The sequence below is a fragment of the Callospermophilus lateralis genome, chromosome 7 (assembly GCF_048772815.1).
Source record: "Callospermophilus lateralis isolate mCalLat2 chromosome 7, mCalLat2.hap1, whole genome shotgun sequence".
NCBI lineage: Eukaryota > Metazoa > Chordata > Mammalia > Rodentia > Sciuridae > Callospermophilus > Callospermophilus lateralis.
In genome coordinates this window covers 65,126,971-65,151,142 of record NC_135311.1, presented here as the reverse complement: position 1 = coordinate 65,151,142, position 24,172 = coordinate 65,126,971, and the positions used below count along the sequence as shown (strand labels likewise).

The window sequence follows — 24,172 nt, the reverse complement described above, 5'->3', positions numbered from 1 at the left end:
GTTGTGGTGATGTCAACTTTGATTATAATGGCAAGGGAAAGTGTTGAAGGTCCATTTTCATTTCTTTAACCAAAATTTTTAAAAATACATTCAAGTTCTTGTTTCTCAGGGCTTTTTCTCCTTGATTACTGTGTGGTGCATGATTCCAGGCTACAGTAGTTCTGAATAAAATGAGTGACCATCATCAACACTGTTCCAAAGTATATTTTAATCCTGTCAGCTTGGCTCCTTCTTTTTTGTGGAGAATTTAGCACACTTGTTTATAGATATTTACTTTGTTTTTTTTTTACTTTTATATTCTTTATTAACTTTCCATAGCACAAACCTTGAGGGAAGGAATGTAGGAAACCTGTGCCAGTGTTGGTCCATTGGAGCAGAACCAGCTTCTCACTGTTTCATGCCTAAGAGTGAAATTACTATTATAGAGTATGTGTAGTTTCAACTTCAGTATATAGCAGTTTTCTAAAGTGATAGTATTATCAAACATTTTTTCATAGGCACATCTATTTTATAATGAAAGTCCACTAGAAAATATTCATCACTTGACAGAAATTTATTATTCATAAACATTAGAAGTCTGTTCTCATCATTCCTTTTAAAATATAATATTCCTGATCACTTTTACATAATATAATAAGCAAAAGAGAGCCAATTGATATGAAAGGATTTCAAAATAGTGGTTGTGTTCTATAGATATTTAAGCCTTGTTTGAACTTAACAAACTGTTTTCTTTTTTCCTATATAAGATTTAATTAGATGCTCTTTTCTAGTTAAGTGGAGTACAAATTGAGACTATAAAGATGAATTAAACTCATTTTATTTTTTATATATTTTCATGACTTATACAGGTTTTACATCTGGATTGAACAAAGATGGAATTGAAGCAAAATTACAAGGTTAGATGTACTTCCTTCTATAAAATATATATTCTAAATATTTTAATGAAAAACATCAGTTATTATTACAGTTAAGGATTTTTAAAATAATTTTTTAAAAATAAATTTGTCTAGAAAAATAATACTTTTTTCACACAAATAAAGCTTGGCAAAGATACTTTTTCCTTCATATTTATTACAAAAATTAACTCATTAATTGTACAGATTAATGGATTTTACTGTGACATTTCCACATATGCATAGATCGTGTTTTAATCATACCCATCCTTCCTACTGCCCTCTTTTACCCTCCCCCGTCTCCTCCTCTTTCCCCTAATAGTTCTTCTTCTCCTTTCGGGATTTTTTTTTTTAAGGTTTTCACGTGTAAGAGAAAACATGTGATACTTATGTTTCTGTGTCTGCTTTATTTCACTTAACATAGTGATATAATTTCATATTTTATGGCTGAATACTATTCTGGTTTTTCTGCAGAACCTTGCCAGCATTTGTTATATTTTGTTTGTTTTTGTATTGATGACAGTCATTCTGACTGAGGTAAGATGTTATTGAAGGGAATTTTTATTTGCATTTCCCTGATGATTAAAGTTGTTGAACATTTTTCATGTATTTATTGTATTCCTTTTTGTACTACTTTTGAGAAATGTCTATTTAGATAGTTTGCTCATTTTAATTGGATTACTTGTTCTTTTGTCTTTTAAGTCCTTTATATATTCTAACTGTTCTCTGCCATTAGTAGCTGGCAAAATTTTTCTCTCATTAGGTAGATTGTCTCTTTACTATATTGTTTCTTTTGCTGTGCCAGAAGCCTTTTAATTTGATGTAATCTCATTTGTCAGTTCTTGCTTTTATTTCCTGAATTACGTGAGTTCTATTCAGGAAGTTATTGCCTGTGTCAATATCTTGAAGTATTTCTCCTAATAGATTAAAAAGTCAAAGGTTTCAGGTCTTTTATTAAGGTCTTTGATCCACTTTGAGTTGATTTTTTTTATATATGTAAGGTGAGAGATAAGAATCTATTTCAGTCCTCTACAGATGGATAACCTGTTTTCCCAACACCATTTGTTTGAGAGGCTATCTTTTCCCCAACATGTTTTTGGCACCTTTGTCAAGAGTCAGAAGACTATATACACATGAATTTATTTCTGGGTTCTCTATTCTATTCCATTGGTCTATGTGTCTGTTTTTATATCTGTATTATGCTGTTTTTGTTACTGTGACTCTGAAGTATATTTTGAAATCAGGTTTTGTGGTACCCCTTTTGTCTCTAATTTTATTTATTTGGGTCTTTTTTTTTTCTTTCTTTTAGTTAGTTTGGCTAAGAGTTGTCAATCTTATTTATCCTTTCAAAGAACCAGTGCCTCCAGCATTGCTCTTTTTGCGCAGTTCTGCTTTGGTTATTTGGTTTTTTTTGTGTTCTCTTATGAATTTTTAGGACTTTTTTTTTTTAGTTCTCTGAAAAATATCATGGTATTTTGATGGGGATATCAATAAATCAGTAAGTTGCTTTTGGTGGTAGAGTCATTTTAACACTGAGAATTCTCAATCCATGAACATAAGAGGTTTTTCCCCATCTTTTAATGTCTTCTTTGATTTCTTTCATTAGTTTTACATAATTTTTTATTGTAGAGGTCTTTCACTTTCTTGGTTAGGTTTATTCCTAATTTTGTTTTTTTTTAATTTTTTTCTTGATTTCTTTCTTAGTGAGTTTGTTATTGGTGTATGGAAAAGCTAAAAATATTTTAATGTTAATTTTGTATGCTGTTCCTTTGCTGAATTCATTTATCAGTTCTAACAGTCTTTTGGTTGATTGACTCTTTAGGTCTTCTAAGGATAGACTCATATCATCTGCAAAGGACTTCTTCCTTTCCTACCTGTATGCTTCTCATTTTTTTTTCTCTTGCCTTATTGCTCTGGCTAAAATTTCAATAGGAGTGATGACAGTAGGTGGATTCTTGTCTTATTCCTGTTTTAGAGGAAATGCTTTCAGTTTTTCCCCATTCAGTATGATATTTGCCATACATTTGTTATATATAGTCTTTAAAATGTTGAGATGTGATCCTTCTATAACTAGTTTCTTTATATGTCTTTTTTCTCATGAAGGTATGTTGAATTTTATCAAGGGCTTTTTCAGCCTCTATTAAGATGATCATTTGATTTTGTTCATGATTTTGTCTGGTGTTATATTCATTAATTGTATATGTTAAACTGTCCTTGCATCCTGGGAATCAAATCAACTTGATCGTGGTATATGATCTTTTTAATGTGTTCTTGACTTTGATTTGCAAGTATTTTATTCAGAATCTTTGCATCTATGATCATCAAGAATATTGGTCTACAATTTTCTTTTTTGTTGTTGTGCCCTTTTTAGTTTTTGGTAGCAGGGTAATATTACTTTATAGTAGGAGTTTGGAAGAGTTCTTTCCCTTTCTGACTCATGGAATAGTTTCAGGAACACTGGTGTCAGTTCTTCATTAAAAGTTTGGTGAATTTTAGCAGTGAATCTATCCATTCCTGGGCTTTTCTTTGTTGGGAAGTTCAATCTCATTGTTTGTAATTGATCTGTTTAGGTTTTTAACATTCAATTTTTCTAGACATTTGTCCATTCTATAGTTTCCATTTTATCAGAATGTGATTTTTTTAAATAGTCTTTAACGAGAGTATGGATTTCAGTAGTATCTGATGTAATATCCCTCTTTTGTTTCTAATTTTATTTATTTGGGTCTTCTTTCTTTCTTTTGGTTAGTTTGGCTAAGAGTTGTCAATCTTGTTTATCAAAGAACCAATTTTTTTCTTTCAATGATCTGTTGTATTGTTCTTTCTGTGTCTATTTCATTAATTTCTGCTCTGATTTTTATTTTCTCTTTTCTTCCACTGATTTAAGATTTTCTAGGATCTTAAGATGCATCATTAGGTTATTTGTCTGTGATCTTTCAGTTTTTTTTTCTTTTTTTAATGTATGCACTCATAATGTGTTGTGTGCAAGGATAGGAGTGCCTAGGGTGCGATCCCTCATAGTTACAGTGTCTACGACAGTTATGTTATTTCTCTCTGCCCCTACTTTGGGGCCAGGGGATCTAGTATCCAGGAAAGAACTTAGAGCCCCCATAGCACTATATGTCTACTTGGGACTGGGTCATCAGCTGGGGGTATTTATCTCCCCTGTTCTCAAAGTTGAAGTATCTGCCAAAGTTTAGGTGGGACTAGGTTGTGACTAGAATAAAGTGCTTTTCTTCTCAACTGTGCTAAGGTTATATAGAGCACTCACCCAACCTGCTTGAAGCAGTAGGCTTGATATCCTGCTCCACTCAGAAGGAAGAAAACTAGTAACAGTAATACACATAACATAAAACAAAACAGATGTATAAAAACAGTAGGCATCAACAATAACACCAATAACTACACAAAAAATCTGGCAAACAATTGCACAATAAACTAAAAAGGGAAAATGAGACAATGGAAGAGTAAAGAGGGAAATCCTATTAAGTTATAATTAAAATTTAAAATAATAAAAGTAAAGAAATAAAAAGTAATAAAATAAAAATAATAGAAGGTAGAATAGTGAAAAAAAGAAAAAATATATACCAGTTAAAATTCCCCTAAAGCTTCATGTTAAAGCTGAATTTAGAAAGTCAAAAGGTCATATATTTTTATTCATATGCAGAAGTTAGAGAGCAAAAAGGAAAGGAAAAAAAGAGAACTCATGAAAACAGAAGGGAAACTGGTATGGTAGAGAAAGGAGTTTCAGGGGAAGGAGGAGGGAAAGGCAAGGGAAGGTACTGGGGAATGAAACTGACCAAATTATGTTAAGTGCATGTATGAATATGTCACAATGAATCCCACTATTATGTGTAATTATTATGCACTTGCTTTTTTTTTAAAAGAAAAAAAAAGAGAGAATTAAATTAAGATTCCTCCTAGCTGAGATGTTTGGATTGGAGACACTTCTTTCTGAGTATGTGCACACTCATGCCAGAGACCCTTAGTCTGAATGCCTGGTGAGATGGTCACTGTGGCCTAGCAAATGTCAAAGCTGAACCAATCAATCAGGATACCTCATGTGAGTCAAGCCAGCAAGTTCCTCACCAGAGGGCGAGTCATGAGAACCAAGCATTTTGCCACCCACAGTCCCAGCACTCTCAGACCTAGATTCTTGCCATGGTACCCACATCTTTTCTCTTTCCTCACAGAGGGAGAGACCATTAACCTCTGTGTCTTCCATTCTCTGTCCCAACCCATGATCTCTGTGGCTTAAACTACTTGTCAGACTCATTCTATATTTCTCACCATCTACAGCTGTCTTGAATGGCCATCTCCCACATAGCCAATTTGGTGCATGTCCACTGAGACCCCTAATTGTGATTACTTTTTGAGTTTTCTGCTCCCCAGAGCGGTTTGGTCTCTATCAGTAGGACCCTCTCAAGATGGTTTCTTGTTGTAGCTCTGTGAGGGTTTGCTGAATAATGTATTGACTTTCTTATGATTGAACAGGTTGTCATATTCACTCTGTTCTGAACTACCTCACTTCTGGGCTGTAGCACGGGGTAGAGTAAGAAATGTAAGCACCAGACTGCAATTAGTATTGGTCTAGTAATCTCTATCAATTAATATGAAATAGTATTGCTTCCTGTTCAAAGGTTCCTTCCAGGTAGCAATGATGGAATATACAGAGAAATGGAAGTAAATACTAAAAGCATCAGGTGAGGCAGATTTAAGAGGTTGCCTCAAGAAAGTGGCAAATGGGGATGTGGGGAAAGTAACAAACTTTTAGAAGTATTTAACTATCTTTAATTTATGCATATATATATCTTTGATTAAAGAAGAGACAAAAGAAATAGAAAACTACTGCTATAATGGAAGACAGCTAACAAAGCAGTTACTTAACATCTGGAGCAAGTTACTTAGATTCTATTCTTAAGTCTCCTAACCTGTATATGGAAATAATATTGATGAATACCTTACTGTGTTATCATGAGAATTAAATAAGGTAGCACATGTATATCGTTGTAAATGCTCCAAATGGCAAATGTTATTTTACCACTTATTGAATGTTATTTTTATTATTAGTATTACTGTTACTATTAGAAAATCTTTTTAACATGTTATTTGGCTTCTTAATTTTAATTGTTTTTTCTCACTCCTTAAATAGGGAATACAGTTGTTCCCAGAACAATTACACTAAAACATGACTTTAGCATTTTTAATAATAACTTCTATTTTGTCTTTCTTCCTTATTTTACTAAAATTAAAATGTATTTTCTATAATTGAACAGAATTATGTTTGAAGAATCTGAATGATTTGTCATCTCTTGACTTGATAAAGATGGATGAAGATGTTAATTTCAAACCAACAGGTAATTTTCCTTTGAAAGTTGTTAGTGTATTTAATAATTGCTTACTTAAGACTAAATTTAAAAATTTTTGTACTAAAATTTAGATGATGGTAAATTGAATTGTGATAGCCATTCCCAATAGAGTATCATTATTATTAGCTGAAGGGCATAATAAATTTACATGAGTACTCTTTATAAAAGTCTAGGGCATCTTTTTGATAGAGAGAATTTATCTTCACTGATTCTGGTGACTTTTCGCAGAAGATTTGAAATTTTTGAATCTTTGGTTGCTTCATACCTTATATAACTATTGTAGATATTTTGCCATTTCTTCTTTATGCAAGCATTAATTATCTGGATCGTTAGGCTCTTGAAGGGCAGAAAAGTATCTTTTCCTTCTACTCATCATAAGTTCATTGGCTAGGGCCCATGTAATGAAAGAGATTAACAAAAGAGAAACATACAGATTTATCTAATGTAAGTTTCACATGACATAGAAGCCATCATAAGAAAACAAAGACCCAAAGAACCCAAAGAAGAGGTTAAAGCTGAATGTTTTTATGCTAAGTTTGATGAAGAATGGAAAGTCATAGAGAAATATAATAGGACAAAGGAATATGAACTAAGTATAATAAACTGGGGGAAACTTAACAAGGCGTGTGCATTCAGATTCCTTTCTCTGTCCTTTGTCTTCAGAGATGGGGTCCTGTTTTCCTCCAAATATAGGGAGGGAAAATCTCAAATGAGAGGTTCATGCTTTGTGGGAAGATTAGAAAATCCTCCTTGCATATAATGCTTCTCAAATTCCTTTAGTTTAAAATACTTAATATGTCATGATGTCATATTTTGGGGGAGAGTGTCCTAAGCCCTGCCAATTCTGTTCCCTCCTTTTTTCATTTAGTTTTGTTTATAGTGTAAAAGGAGAAGGGAAGGAGACCGCGGTGGAGTGCATGGCCCCAGAGCTCTGAGCGTGGGCCTCGGGGGCGCCCTGAGGCTCCTGCCTCAGGCAGGAGTTCTAGTGGGCGATCTGGGATCTAGCACCCCGCGGGCCACCACGTGGGAGGGGAGCCTGGGGCTGCGACTGGGGTGCTTTTCGCTGCCTGAGACCTGGAGACTGCGGGAATGTGTCCCCTTACTGTGTCAAATTCCCTGCAGTTGCTGAATTTGGTCTCGGTTTCTTCACTAACGATTTCTAGCAAATCATTAATTTATTTGTATATGAGTTTCTGCACTTTTGAAATTGTATTTTTAACATTAAAAATGATAAAGTCATAGGTACGAAAATTTTATCAATAAGGATTATAAAAGATAAAAAGTGCTATAATATTATCATTGTAATTAGAGAAGGCAGCCTCGGCCTCCAAAGCCGCTGGGATTACAGGTGCCAGAGTGCCCGGCTATAATAGTTTAAATTTGTAGTTTTATTGTCTTATTTGTAGTTTTATTGTCTTTTTTGCAGCTTATTTTACTCAAGCTGGGCGTGGTGGCGCACACGAGCAATCCCAGCAGCTAGGGAGGCTTAGGAGAATCTAGTTCAAAGCCAGCTTCAGCAACTTAGTGAGGCCTTAAGCGACTCTTCGGTGAGACCCTGTCTCTAAATATAAAGTATAAAAAAGGGCTGCAGAGGCTGGGGTTGTGGCTCAGTGGTAGAGCGCTTGCCTTGCATGTGTGAGGCAATGGGTTCCATTCTCAGCACCACATAAAAATAAATAAAATAAAGGTATTATGCCCACTCACAACTAAAAAAATAAATAAAATAATAAGGGAGCTGGGGTTGTGACTCAGTGATCAAGCACCCCTGAGTTCAATCCCTGATACCAAAAAAAAAAAAAAAAAAGAAGAAGAAAAAGAAGAAAAGAAACACAAGCATATAAATGATGTTAGCCTTCAGATTTTCTTAAATTCTGAGGTATTATTTTAAAGCCAATAAACATTTGTTATTTTTTTGGACAGTATAAAAATGACAAGCATTTTTATTTATTCTTTTTCATATAATTGTTTTCAAGTTTTAACATTGGTTATCTAATAACGATGTTAACAGATTGTCCGAGATATATAAAACCATATTAATTTATTTTTTTTACTATATCTTTTTGTTGATGACTGAGTGATTAGTAAATTGAGAAAAATAAAGAGGCCAGTTAAACATATTAGAGGACAGAAAACCCAGCAACTAAAACAGTGAAAAACTCCACAACGTTCTAGATCAGTAAGAACAGTCTTAAGGCCATTTGCAGGTTTAGCCCTCTTATCAGTGGTATTTCTCCAGAGATGGACTTGGAAATATTCCTTTCTTCCCCACATCAGTCCTACTTGTATCTTTTTTCCATATCAGGGAATTCTCAAAATTGGTAATGAGGATTTCTCCTCAAGATGGTACTCATATAATTTCTTTGATTTTAATTTCTATCCTGAGGATGAATTTGTAATGTATTAACTATCACAGAGTAAGTGAAAAATAATTCACGTTTATGATTTGTGCATCTTATTTCATGTTTTGACCTATAGAATGTTCTGTCTTGTTTCAGAATTTAGAGAAAAAATTGGAAGGTAGATTTAGTGTGCACAGGGAAGTAATTGGAATAAGAAAGAAGCAATGTGAACCTGTAGAAATGGTGCTTTGGTTTCCTTTCACATTTGAGTCTTTTTTCAGCCCTATATTTTTATTATATTCCTGGTGGCCAGAGGTGAACATTTTTAACCTTTACATCTCTGAATATCTTAAAGCAAAAAAAAAAAAGGATTTTACACCATGAGTGTAAAAATATGTATGTGTTAAATTTGTCTGTTTTGTAAAAGTTCAAACACATGAAAAATCAACCATTATTATGAACCCACACATACACGTTACATAGTTTTAGCAGTTACCAACTTGTCATAGTTTTAGCAGTTACCAACAGTTACCAACTTGTCACTCAGTACATTTCTACCATTCCCCCTTTATTTTGAAGCAAATTCCTGCATAGGTACATAGTTGTATTAGAGGTACACACATTCACAATAAATTGTAATATCTTAACTCAAAAATAATACTATAAACAAAGTATTAACCCAAAAGGAGCAGTTAATTTTGTGTTATTGAAGAGGACAAATTTAGAGAAGTCTTTGAAGAAGAAATGACATTTAACCTATACTTTGAAGAATGGACAAGAATTTGCCAGGAAGAAAATATTCTAAATATTGGTGCAGTATGAAGAAAGGGGTACAAAATGTGAAAATATATGAATGAGTAGAGAACACAGTATGTTGATATTGAAATGCTTTGAAAGTCACAGAAGCTGCAACTATAAGACTCATCTGTGGTTATATTTTAAAGGACATTCTGAGAAACTAATGATTATAGTTTACTTATCCATAAATATTTTCTCCATTTTTGTAAATAAAATATAAACTACCTTTTCTATATCTTGTAGATTTATGACAAAGTCCAGTTTTCAAAGATGTCAAAACTAAATGACTGCTTGTTTTCTGTGGATAGTTTGTTTTTTGAAAATCCAGATGAAATTGAAAAGTAAGTCTATCTCAAGGGTTAATAATATAGTATATTATTTTAGAGTTTAAAAAAATTAGGGAGTTTATTTTTTTCTGATAAATACACAAATAAAAATGGCAGATCAACAGAATGATTGTATATTTAGAAACATGGAATTCAGATTCACTGGTAAGTAAGGTTCAGCATCTTAAATGTTATAGTTTTAAAAATTCAATTAATTCCTGCCAGTTTTATGTTCATTTGCTTTACATTTCTAATTTGTCAAGTTGTTCTTGACTAAGGTAAAGACTGGAAATAATGGTCAAAGAGTAGCTGAGAACAAAAAGTGATGACACGTTTTGAAAACAGAATGAGCATGTACCAAAGACTAACTGTCATATTTAGCACAGACAATGTGTAGGGATGGAAATAAAGATGTGAGACCATGTAGATTGCTCTCAATTCTGAATTTTATATGTATTTGTTATAATAACCTATTTTAATGAACCCCCTTATTGCTTTCACTCCTTCATTCTAATAGTAATTCAAATATTGATTGAATGCTGAAAGGATATAAAAAGAAAGAAATTCACTTCTAAAAGTTAAAATCTAATTGAGTTTAGACACACATATGGGAAGTCATTAATAAATAATCTGACTATGTAAATCACGATCCAGACTGGAATACTTTTTTTTAACCACATATTTCAATATTCTGTATTTAAACTCATTACATAGTATGATATAACATATCCATGACTCATATTCGGGTTTTTTTTTTGGACACAGAATCAGTATTTGAAATATTCTATGGTTAGTTATAAAGGAAATACTTTTAAATATTAAAAACTTATGATGGTGGTGGTGGCAATGATGATGAAGGGCAATAGTTTGTTCTTGTTTGAGAATTGTGGTTAGCTCCTTTTAAGAGTATGAGAAAGTAGAAATATGTCACTTGGGAATTATTTTTAATTAATTTTTTATTTATATATGACAGCAGAATGCATTATAATTCTTATTATACATATACAGCACAATTTTTCATATCTCTGGTTGTATACAAAGTGTATTCACACCAATTTGTGTCTTTATACATGTACTTTGGATAATAATGTCTATCACATTCCACTATCATTTCTAACCCCATGCCCTGTCCCTTCCCTTCCCACCCCTCTGCCCTATCTAGAGTTGTCTATTCTTCCCATGCTCCCTCTCCCTACCCCACTACCAGCCTCCTTATATCAGAGAAAACATTCGGCATTTGGTTTTTTGGGATTGGCTAACTTCACTTAGCATTGTCTTCTCTAACTCCATCCATTTACCTGCAAATGCCATTATTTTATTCTCTTTTATTGCTGAGTAATATTCCATTGTGTATATATGTACAGACTGGAAAACTTTTGAGAGTAAAAAAGTACATCCTGCTGGAGCAGCAGGAGTAAATCAGGACTGTAAGTCAGTGTATTAGGATTATGGTTAGGCAAATTTTGAAACATATGATTGTTCTAACAATAAAACATTAAAAATGTATGAAAAATGATTAATATTCATGCAATAAAATTTCAGATTTGGAAGAAAGTAACCTTTAGCCAGATGATCAGGTCAGGCTTTATGGTAGTGGGGATAGGCTTCAGGAGTCTTTGAAATATCTGATAATTCTTTGGACATAGAGGAAGTAGGCATTGAAGGCCCACTGTTAAAGGGGAAAAAAAAGGAATGAAGATGGGACAAGTCACAGTACTTGAGCGGATAGTATATAGAAGTTTTTTAGAGTAGATGGTTCATAAAGGAGACAAATGGTGCATAGAGTTCTAAAGTTGAGCATAGATTGTTGTGGGTGTTAAATGCTGTATAATTCTCTATGTGTTAAAAGCTGTGAAATTAAATCAACAAACATTTCCTGAACAGCACACCTAATTATATAAAGCACTGTGCTAAGTACTGCTTATATAAATGGAAATAAAAGCAAAGCCCTTAGATATTTACAATCTAGAGACAGTATCAGACTAATTAGCTATTTCTATCTATTATCTGTATACACACATATACACACACACAATACAATAAGTATGAGAAATATTGTGGATTCAGTGGATGAAAAGAGGGGGAGAAAATCTTTGAGAACCTATGGAAATTTCTTGGAAAAGGTAGAATTTGAAGTGGGTTTTAAATGAACTTAAACTCTAGTGCCTAGAAAAGCACCTGGCATGTGCTAAATAGTTGTTGAATGGATTAATGAATGAATAATAGTAGAATTTCTATAGGTGGATATGGGTATGAGGCTGAGTACAAGGTCAGGAAGAGTATAGAGTTTATCTTTTTAAATTATTTTTTTTTAGGGGGGAAGGTGGCACTGGTGATTGAACTATTTAGTTACATCCCTAGTCCTTTTTAATTTTATTTTGTAAGACAGAGTCTTGCTAAGTTGCTATGGCTGGCCTCAAACTTGGAATCTTCCTGCCTCAGTCTCCTGAGTCACTGGGATTACAGGTGTGTACCCAGGCCCAGCAATAAAGGATGTATCTTTGAATAAAGATGAGGAGGCACAGAATGTGTTATCTGTTTGGTATTGTACTAGCTTTCCATCACTGTGACAAAATACTTAAACAAAGCAAAAATTTATTTTATCTCGTAGTTTTGAGGAATTTGGTCCATGGTCATTTGGTTTGTTGCTTTTGGGCCTGTTGTGAGGCAATACATCATGGTGGGAGCACCTGGTGGAAAAAGCCCTCACCTCATGGCAGCTGGGAATCAAAGAGAGGTGAAAGGGTCAGAGTCACACTCTCTCTCAAGGGCATCCCTCTGGTGAGATAAATTCCTCCCCCCTGGGCTCCATCTCTTAAGTGTTTCACTACCTACCAATAGTGTCACAAGCTGGTAAGCTAGCCTTTTAACATATGGGCCTTTGGAGGACACTTATCCAAACCTTAACAGGTATATAACAAGTAGTTCAGTTTACCCTAAACCTAAAGATATGTGTAGGAGAATTAAAACTGTAAGGTACTCTAAGTCCCTTGGGAAGTTTGTCATTATCTGAAAGCCACTGAAGAATTTTGAATAGAGTACTATGATGAAAATGATTCTAAATTAATGTAAGAATGTGTAAGGTGTATTAGAGAGAAAGCCTGGAGGCAGTGAATTCAGTTAAGACACTATTGTTCTCAATCAGATGTAAGTTGATTAGGATCTTAATTATAATAGTGACAATGAAAATACAAAGAAAATGATGAATTTCAGAAGCATTAAAAGGAGTATGTATTTATATACTGTGAATAAAAAAAAAGATTATGCTATGGTTTGGATTGGTGACTGGGAGAATGATGGCACCTCTAGAAAAAAAGAGAGAAATCATAAAGAAGATTTAATTTTATGAGGAGACTGAATAGTAGAGCTAGATGTATACTTCTTATATCCCATTATTCTCTTTCTTGGATTTTCTGGAATGGTCTCTATATAGAAAAAAAGTTAACATAACAGGCCTAAATGGCTATCCTTGCAAAACCTGTTTGCAAGGTTGACCTTTGGTTGGAATCTGAGAACAGATTTCAGGAAGGTTCCCACCATTAACTGGTAACAGTGGTTCACTGCATAAACTGCTTATACAAATAATGTGGTTTATGCGAACACCTGCTTTTCTTCTGGGATTCTGAATTTATATGTCAGACAGGGAATGCTTGGGGGTGATTAGTCCCCAATAAACCCTGACCATTGAGTTCCAAATGAACTTTCCTCATCGGTAACATTTCATGCATGTTGTCACAATTGGTTATTTAATGTGACCCTTGTGTGGAGAGAACTCTTGGAAACTTGTGCCTGATTTCCCTAGGACTTTGCCCAATTGCTAGGAGTAGGACTCAGCTAGGAAATCGTTGAACTGGGTGTGATCTTAGGAACCCTCTGTCATAGTCCTAAATTTCAAATGCTCTGGCATTTGCTCAGTCTCTCAGACATTGTCAAATAATGTTGTGGATTTTTTATTTGAAAAATATAGTCATAGTAGCTATGTGCTAGGTACTAAGAGGGACAGAAAATTCAAAGATTAAATCTCTTACTTGGGAGAACTCAGTACAATAAATGAAAAATAAATTAATCTTAAAATGCTTGGGATTCAGTGTAGGCAGTATATATGTTTTTTTTCCTCAAGTTTTTCCTGTCACCTAGCACTTACTTTTTGTCTTAATGAAAGCAAGTCAACTTTGATTGGTAAAGGTATGTTAAAGCAGTATCAGTTAATAAGGTCACAGCTGAAATGTATGGACAGGTAAAGATGCCAACAGGGTGGCAAAAATCTCATCAATTACCATTGGCTTATAAAGAAATTTCCAGTTTCAACCAATTTCTTAGAGATTTTGTGGTTGCATATGGTTCTGAACCAAGTATTTGGGTTAGGACATTAATTTTCACTCAAGTTGTAGGAATACTCAAGAATACTAATAATGGAGTGATTTACCCAGTAAAGACCCATGATTATAGGAAAGATATATCATAAGTAATTTGTTACATGTAATAGTTAAAGTGCAGAGTTTGAGAATGATTTAGTACTTCTTAAAAAGTTGGAATAGATTTAAAATTCCTATCACTGGCATTTCAATTAGAGAAAATGAAGTGGAACTATTGCCATTCCTATTTAGGTAGCATATCTTACATGCAGTATTACTAAGTTTTTAAAATATTTTTACAGTGTATGGACACAATACCTTTATTTTATTTTTATATGGTGCTGAGGATTGAATCCAGTGCCTCACACGTGCTAGGCAAGTGCTCTACCAACTGAGTTCCAATCCCAACTCCAGTCCCCCGTATTATTAATTCTGTGACACACAAGGGAAAAAAGGTTGAGAACATTGCTGCATAGGGATAAATCATAGTGGTAACAAAAATTGAGTAAAGTTTAATAAATACATGTTTCTGATTGTAGATCTTTTTAAGCATATATTCATATTTTTTATATTTTATATAGCTATCCAGACAATGAAAAATCATTGGATTGGTTTCTCCCTCCTCCTCCATTGATTTCAGAAATTCCAGAAACTCAGGAATTAGAGGAGGAAATAGAAAGTCATAAATTGCAAGGTAAGTTATCATATATTTGTTGTGAAACCAAATGCATGCAGTTAATGTCAATGTAAAAAACCTAGTAACACATGAAAATATTAATTCCTTTATTTTAATGGAAAAAAATGAGAGTCAAAGACTTCTCTTATTCAAAATAATGCTCACCAAACCTTATGATCTAACACATTTACCTTCTCCATATATACATACACATATGTGTGCATAGTACATAATATCCTATCACATACTTGTTCTGACTATTGTTCGGTGAATATTTGTTTCTCTTTAACCATTAAAATTCCTGTCACTGCTCTTCAGTTTTGCTCTTTTCTAATTGGTAAGATCTTCTGGGAGACAGATCTTTATGTGAAAGAACAAGATAACAGAAGATTATACATGTTGAGACCATTTTTTTAAATCTTGAGGAATGCTTAAACAATATATGTTATCTAATATGATGTTACTGGTAAAATTTTAATCTTAAATTGGTAATTTCATGCATAAATATTTTAATATTAAGCTTATAAGTTACATGATTTTTATATAAATAGATATATGTATACTCTTGAATGTATCAAATACTATACTTCATGTATGGTATACATCTGGTATAATATTTATAAATAGATGGTAAAGCAAATTTAAGCTCTAATAAGACTTCTGAACTTCCTCTAAACATCCCATAGATTCTAGGAAAAAAAAAAAACTCTAAAGAAATGTTTAAAATTCTATCACTCTGATGAAGATATTTCTTTATCTTGATTTTAGAAGTAGGATTACAAAGTTAAAAAAAGCACTGTGTCCTATATTTTAATACTGGATCATATTCATTACGATTTTATATGATTGACCATTGTATTTCTGTGTGTAAATTATTTATATAAAATTTTACATCCTCATAATTACTTGTATAAGTATGCCATTTGTAGTAGCCAAAATAGTTAAATATTAAAATTATTACTACTTTTGTCATCAGGATTTAAACCTATTTTATAACATAGATGCTGTATAAATTTTGAATTTAATCTTAATAATTCTGAAGTAATTTCAAAGTTGCTTTCAGAAACAAGCTGGTATTTCAAAGCCATATTTGGTATTAGAGAGTATCTTGTTATTATACTAATACTTTTCTTGACTTTCATATTTAACAAAAAAAATTTAACTAGTAAACTTTTAAAAATTAATTAAATTTTTCATTATTATATTGAAAATGTGTTTTAATGAATAATATATAATAACCAATATGTTCCTCTTTTGTAGGTCAGGAAAATAATCCAAAAATGTTAATGTCAAATTTAAAGATTACTAATGAAGACCTAAATTATATTTCACCAACACAAAAATTCCAGTTTCCCTCTTATAAATATGAATATGATTATCTAAATTTAAGAGTAGCAGGTATTAATGACTCATCACTTGTTGCTGGCAAGCTGACATATGGTTCTTCTCAGAAATAAACAAACCACATGGGCACCAAGATAGCACCTGAGGATACTGTTCCTGATGATGCAAAATTAGGTAACGTTATAGAGGAAAAGGGAGAGAGCACACCAGCATTTTGAAAAAGGTAATTAATTAAATGTAATAAATAACATTCAGTGAATAAAGTGGAATATTAATGTGTTCATCCAAAAATATTAAACATGATAGATTCTGAATGAGAAAAACAGTAATAACAAAGTATTATACATTAAACATTCTGTTATATTTGGGATTCTAGATTTTTACCTTTAAGGACCTTACAATTTAGTGGGAAGCATAGATACATAACTAAAAATAATTGACTAAATACTTCATGGTATGACAGTTATTTTCATGAAGTAAGTATATTGTTCAGAGCAGTGATTGTTAAACTTTTTATCATAAGTACCCCATTGCATTTAAAAAGTATTGAAGATTCCCAAAGAGTTTTTATTAAGGTAGGTTATATATATCAGTATTTAATCATATTAGAAATTAAAATCAAAAAATTAAAAAGTACTTATTTACTAATTCATCTTAAACTCATACTAAACCTACTACCGATTAATCTAATTAATGAATTTTCAGTTAAAAAGACTTTTCCTACATGAAATGTAGGAAATAATGTGTTAAAAATACATTAGAGGAACATATTAAAAATAATGTATTGTATACTAATGGTCCCTGACATAGTGATGGTTTGACATAGGAATTTTAGACCTTATGGTGGTTTGAAAGCAATGTGCATTCAGTTGAAACTGTACTTCAAATTTTGGATTCTGATCTTTTTCCATGTTAGCAATATATAGTACCATACTTTCTCACTGAAACTATGCAGGCAACAGCAGAGAGCCATAGCTCTCTGTCAGCCACTCAGTAACCAGGGTAAACAACAGATAATCTACAGTGTACTGTGTTACTAAGCTGCAATGTTCAGTAAGTTAGATATAGTAAGTGCATTTTTGATTTATGATTTTCAGCTTATGATAAGTTTATTGGTACATAATCCCACTTTAAGTCCAGGAGCATCTATGTATACAATAGAATACTTTTGAGCCATTAAAAAAATCTAGGAGGGGCTGGGATTGTGGCTTAGTGGTAGAGTGTTTGCCTCGTATGTGTGAGGCCCTGAGTTCAATTCTCAGCACCACATATAAATAAAATAAAGATACATTTATAACTAAAATAAATAATATATATTTTAAAAACCTAGGAAATTTTGTCATTTGTGGCAACAGGAATGAATGTAGAAGACATTATGTTAAGTAAACTAAGCCAGGCACAGAGAATCAAATAACACGATCTCCCTTGTATGTGGAATCTAAAGAAGTCAAACATAGGGCTGGGTATGTAGGTCAGGAGGAGAGCACTTGCCTTGCATATGTGAAGTTCTGGGTTTGATCCCCAGTACTGCAAAAAAGAAAAGAGGTTGGTTGAACTCTGAAATGGGGAGTAGAATTGCAGTTATCAGAGTCTGGGGGAGATGTGAAGGAGGAATGCAGAGGTATTGATGAACAAAGTTGCATTTATATAGAAGTTCTGGTGTTCTGTTGTGTAGTAGCTGCAGTTAATAGTAATGTATTGTATAATCCAAAATAGCTAGAAGAGAATGGTCTCATTCCAAAGAAATGATAAATGTTTGAGGTGACAGATTTAATAATTATCTTGATTTGGTTACTACAAACTGTATATTTGTATCAAAATATCACTTTGTACCCCATAATTATATATAATTACCAGTTATCTATTATATTAAAAAATTAAGTTCTATTTTCTAAAACAAAAAAATAGTTTAGTGAGAAAAGTGGCATTGTTTTATATTTTTGCAGTATAGCTGGATTCTCATTTATGTCTTTTAAGTCTGTTGTGATGTCTTGTGACTTGGCTTAGTAATATTGTGAAAATAATTTTGATTTAATGGACTCCCTGAAAGAGTCCCAGACTGTTCTTTGAAAACAGGTGTCCTGGAACATTTAACATGAGGACATGATCTACCCCAATCAGGGAAAGCTTTCTTGAGTAAGTGGTGTTTACACTTAATCTTAAAGAAAAATAGAAGTAAACTAGGTGAAAATAAAGAGGGAGAGTGTTAATAGGTAGAAATAATAGAATGTACAGAAGTCCTGAGGTAGCACAGAGTTAAGCAATTCTTTGCAAAAAGTTCCTTTAGTTTGAAGTAAGAGAATGCTGAGAGGTAAGGTATGAAGGAACTAAGCCATTCAGAATTTTATAGACCATGATCAACATCTTGTACTTTAAGGCCATGTTTCTTAAATTATGGCCCCTAGACACACTGTATTGAGGCACCTAGAATGGTTTTTAAAATTTTAGATTTCTGGGTCCTACCTTAGACCTATTAAATCATAGTTTTAGTAAAGATGAGAATGGGATCTAGAAACTAATTTAAACAAATTTTCCAGATGATCATATTGTATACTAAAGAGAATCATTTTCCTAAAAGTCCATGCAAAGGAGTGAAATTAGATTTTCTTTTCCTTTAAAATTGATTTTGGCCCCAGTATGGTGGACAAACAAGAAGGGAGTTAGAATATGTTGTGAAGAGTCAATTAAAAGGTTATTATATTGGTGTAGGTGGGAGAGAAGTCTTGACCTAGGACTTTGATAGCAGAAATGAAGAGAGTCCAAAGTTATTTAGGAGGTAGAATCCCATGGAACTTAAATGATTACTATATGTGAGAACTTAAACCTACATTTCTAATTTGAACCAGAATAATGAAGAATGGTGGGCCCTTAAGTAATATAAAAAAAAACTTAAAGAAAGATTAGATTTAGGGGAATGTGATGAATAGATTTGGACATGTTGATTTTAGGTACTTATAAATTATGCAGACAGACAATTGAATATATAGGTTCAAGATTCAGAAGAGATCTAGTTTATAGTTTTTGTTCTCTCTATGACATAGATGAGGTTATCTGTCATTTTGAGAGAATAAGTAGGGCATTATGAAAGATTGGGAAGAATAGGAAAAATTTTGGAGATTAGGAAAGCAATCTAATTAGACTAATGCTGAGCACTATAAGTGATGCTGGATATTATAAAAAGAACAGTTGAGGTAACTATGATTTCTTATATTAGATTTAATAAGTTGTAATTCAGATAACATGAAATTCACCCTTTTGAATGCACAAATTCATTGGTGTTTAGAATACTTATATAGTTGTACAGCCATCACTATTATTTAATTTTAAGACATATTCATTACCCCCCACCCAAAGAAACTTAATATTAATAAAGTCCTACAAAATTATTCCTGTTAAAGAATGCCAACCAGGAAAGCAGGGTGCCCAGACTCCTTACCTCTCTAAGTGCCTGAAAAACTCAGGTGTTTCTACAACCCAGTCTCTATAGGTTTATTTGCCAGAATGACTTAAATCTCAGGAAAACACATTTCTTGCATTTACTGGTTTATTATAAAGGATACAACTCCAAATATAGAAATTTATGGGGCTGACTATTGGGGATGAGGTGGAGTAAGCCTCTGTGAGTGTGCCACCCTGTCAGCACCTTGATGTGTTCACCAACTCAAAAGCTCTCTGAGCACCATTGTTCGTTTTAACAGAGGTCCCATTATATGAGCTTGATTGATGAAATGATTTGTCAGTGGCAATGAACTTAATCTCCAGCCCATCCTGAAGGTCAAAGGGGAAAGAGTAGGGAGACCAAAAGTTTCAACCAGCTAAGCACATGGTTGGATGGGAGAGAGAGAAGAGAAAAAAGGGAGAGAGAGAAAGGAGATCAGAGTCCTTCTGGGGCACACCTCCAATGACTAGAACACATCCCACTGAGCTAAAAGTCTCCATTATGTCCCAGTAGCTGGGGATTTGACCTTTAACACTTGGGCTTTTGACCCAAACTACAGCATTTCTGAATTCTTTATTTTACTCCATGGACTAATATATGCTATTTTTATGCTAATCCTATAATGGAGCTTTGTATTTTAAATTAAGAAGTGTGAGTCTTCCAATTTTGATCTTTTTTTTTCAAGATTGTTTTGGCTATTCTGTGTTCTTTGCATTTTCATATGAATTTTAGTATAAGAAGCCAGCTGTTATTTTGATAGAGATTGTGTTGAATCTGTAGATCAACTTGAAGAATCTTACCATCTAACAATTTAAAATCTTCCAATCTAGGAACATGAGTTGTCCTTCCATTTTTAAAAGTTTTCTTTAATTCTCTCAATTATGTTTTAGTTTTTCAGTGGATAGTTTTATACTTATGTTGTTAAATTCTTAAGTATTTTATTTTTTTGCTGTTATTTTACATGGACTCTTTTTTTTCCTTAATTTTTTTCTTCAGATTTTCCATTGCTAGTTTATGAAAATATAATTGTTTTTTGTATATTGACATTATATCCTACAAGCTTGTTACTGATGACTCTGAATTTTAATACTAATCATCTGCTCCAAAGCTGTACTTTTTACCCATTCATATTCCACTGCCTTGCTGTAATTATTTTAAAAAATCATTCAGGAGTGAGGTTTTGTGATGTAAGTATGATAAAAATAATAAAGTGGATAAAAGTTGTCAGAATCAAAATGGAGTCACTTTTGTCAAACCCTAACAAAAAGGGAATAGAGAGGTCATAAAGAAGGGGATCTCTCACACAATGGCCTATGATAAAAACTGTTATGAGTACTCTGAAAACCACAACCTTGCATAAAGGCATTAAGGTACCACATCCTTACACAAAGAATACTTTTGCAGTGACATTTGCCCAACAATTTGTCAGCCTTGAACTGACACTGCTCTTCTTATTAATCCTTGCCGAGGAAAGTTGTTTCAGCGCAACTTATTAACCTTCTTTTACCTTTCAAAAGCCTTGCCATTCTTTGCCTCTCTGGTGTGCATATGGTTTGCCATTACTCCAAGTAAATTCATTTCTTTGTAGAGCCTCTTGCTCTGTTTTTTTTTTTTTTTTTTTTTTTTTACTATTTTAAAGTTTTATTTTATTTTTGACTGACACAATTGTTGTAGATATTTATGGGATATCATGTGATATTTTGATACATATATACAACTGTGTAATGATCAAATTAGGGTAATTAGCATATCCATCACTTTAAACATTTAATCATTTCTTTGTGATGAGAGAAATTAAAAATTAAAATCCTCTCTTCTAGCTATTTTGAAATAGATGATATATTATCATTAACTATAATCACCCTATTATGCAATAACACATCAGAACTTGTTCCTCCTACCTGTATGTAACATTGTGTCCATTGACCAATCTCTTCCCATCCTACTCCTATACCCTCCCCAGCCTTTAATAACCAATATTCTATTCTCAATTTCTATGAGGTGAATGTTTTTATTTCACATGAGCTCATGCTGCATTTGTCTTTCTGTTCCTGGCTTATTTCTTTTAACACATTGTCTTCCAGGTTCATCCATGTTGAAATTGACAACATATCATTATTTTTATAGATGAATGAGTCCATTTTCTCATCCTCTGGAAATGCAGTCTGTCTTCTTTATCCATTGCTCCATTGAATAAATGTGAAATGCTTCATGAATTTGTGTGTCACCTATTCTTCTCTGTACCATTCCAATTTTAGTATGCATGTGTTCCTCTGCGAATATTAACATCCCAGACCAAGGGGTTGCAGTCTTTCCCTCTGCAGATGTCTGGCATTCTCCCTTGAATGTGTATTCTTTGCTTCACCTCCAAAGACATCTAACCCTGGGCCTTTCTCTTCAGTATTTCTCCAGTGTTTAAGCTCCATATTGCAGAAAGCTCAGTCCTTATCCCTGGTGCCAGTACAATAACGAGGACATGGTTTTGAGAAAAAGGAAAAAGGTTTATCATTTTGCTAGCAAAGGAGAAACACAGGGGACTCCTGTCCCAAAAGCTGTGATTCTTGCTCTGTTTTTTTAAATTAGTATTTTTGGGTTTATTTTTGTTTGTTTGTTTTTGTATCAGGGATTGAACCCAGGGGTGCTTAACCACTGAGCCACATTCCCGGCCCTTTTTATTTTTTTTATATAGGTACAGAATATTGCTAAGTTGCTTAGGGCCTTGCTAAGTTGCTAAGGCTGGCTTTGAACTTGTGATCCTCCTTCCTCAAGCTCCCAAGTGGCTGGGATTACAGACATGTGCCACTGTGCCCAGCTTCTGTTGTTATTTTTATATTAACAGGAGAAGCAGAGTTTAGAATATTGGTAAGAAAGTGGCCATGGAATTTAAGTCCACAAAATGTAGACAAGAAAAGAAAAAGGGAAGATAGCTTAGGAAAAAATAGGTTAATTACAGTTAACTTGTTCTTTGAACTCACTGGTTCCTTGAGCAAATAAACTAACAGAATAAAAGTTTGAAGTTAGAAAATAATATATCGGAATCATTATTCATCAGATTATTGAGAGGAAGGGCAGTTTGGGATAATGACAGACTCTGGTGAGACAGTAGATGACTGAGGTCATGTGAAGGAGAATGCCTTTGGAAATGAATTTTCTGAGGAATTGAGAGATAAGGATTTTGAATGGGTTGTCTCCATGAATGTTGCAGTAGCACAGAATATTGGCAAAATTCTGAAAGCAAGAGGAAAGTATTCTAAAGTGACCAGAAGGTTGATAAGTGATATATGCTATTAGGAAGTGGCATAGATGAATAGCGTAGATTACTATTGTGAGAGTGGAAAAATGATCTAGATTTGGAATAGAGAGGAAAACACTCTCAATCTTCAAGTACATTGAATGTGAGAGAATTAGGAGTTTCCACTTAAGGGTTTTCTTAAGAAGCAACAGTTTTCTAGGGCAGAGCCACATTGTTTGTTTGTTTGTTTTTAAGGCCAGGGATAATAAATAATCAATGAGGAAGTCAGGGACCTAAGGGAGTTTATTAAGTGGGAGTTCCAGAGGATTTAGGAAGATTTTGAGGTTCAGAGAATTTTGGTAACTAGAATGTAGATAATGTCTTTACAGTTTGTAAAACTTATTTCAAACTCTTACTAACTTTAAAGTCACACAGCTACAAAGCAGAGGAGCTTTAAACTTAAACCTAGGTCTGTCTGATTCTAACCAATATCACAGCATATTGCAGGGAATCATACTATAGCTTGAATATCCTTGTTCCCAGTACAATATGTTTTATCTAAGATTATCTGCTTTTGAATTTTCCATCTTCAAAGATAAAACATTAGAGGATGCTAAAATACATTTTTCAAGTTTTTTCAAAAACTTGTTCTGATACAAAAGCATATCATTGTGACAGAGTAATTTACAAATTATTTCATGTTTGCATAGTGTTTAAGTATCATTTCTTATAGAATTCTGTAAGTCTGATACCTTATATCATCCCCCATTACTTATTCTATAAGATGCAAGTGTTATTTTGGAAACCTTAATGATTACTACATCTCTTGAGGCTATTTTGAACAAATTATTGTGGTAGATTTTCTTTTGATCAAATATAATACAGTCATAAAGATGATGTCTCCTTGTTTTTCAGAACTTTGCCAAGAAGTATTTTTTACACTAGGGTTATTATTAGATAGTGTTTGGGATGATTTGATCTGCTAATACACTTAGTTTACTTCTTTTCCTATTTTGGGGGATGATGTAGGCTAGGGTATACAACCTTGAATTGACTGGCAAGTAAAACTGAATGAACTGATACTTTCTGTGAAACTAAATGTTATTGATAACAACTTTTAATTCATGACAAGAATGTTGATTTATTCCTATAAATTTAATACATGTGTTAATATATTGTTATATTGAATCACTTTAGTAAAATATAACTACTATTAGGTGAATTATTTTTTTGTTACTATATTGTGTGGCCTTTTTCCCTCCCTTTAGCACTTTTCTGACTTATTCAGTAGTCATTAATTATCTTGTTGTGTACAGCTTATCCCCAAATTTAGTGGCTTAAAAACAACAATAAATGCTTTTCTCATTGTTTCTGTAAGTTAGGAACTTAGGAACAATTTAATTG

General features: G+C 33.0%; 1 protein-coding gene across 1 annotated transcript in view; it reads left to right on the top strand.

Annotated features, from left to right (window-relative positions):
* The first annotated feature begins 9,666 nt into the window (after positions 1–9,666).
* LOC143404365 (putative ATP-dependent DNA helicase HFM1) overlaps positions 9,667–24,172 on the top strand; it is a 35,147-nt gene continuing 20,641 nt past the window's right edge. Inside the window, 3 exon segments of the mRNA XM_076862551.2 lie at positions 9,667–9,737; positions 14,659–14,771; positions 16,014–16,320. Of these exon segments, the coding sequence (XP_076718666.2) occupies positions 9,667–9,737; positions 14,659–14,771; positions 16,014–16,320 (491 nt within the window).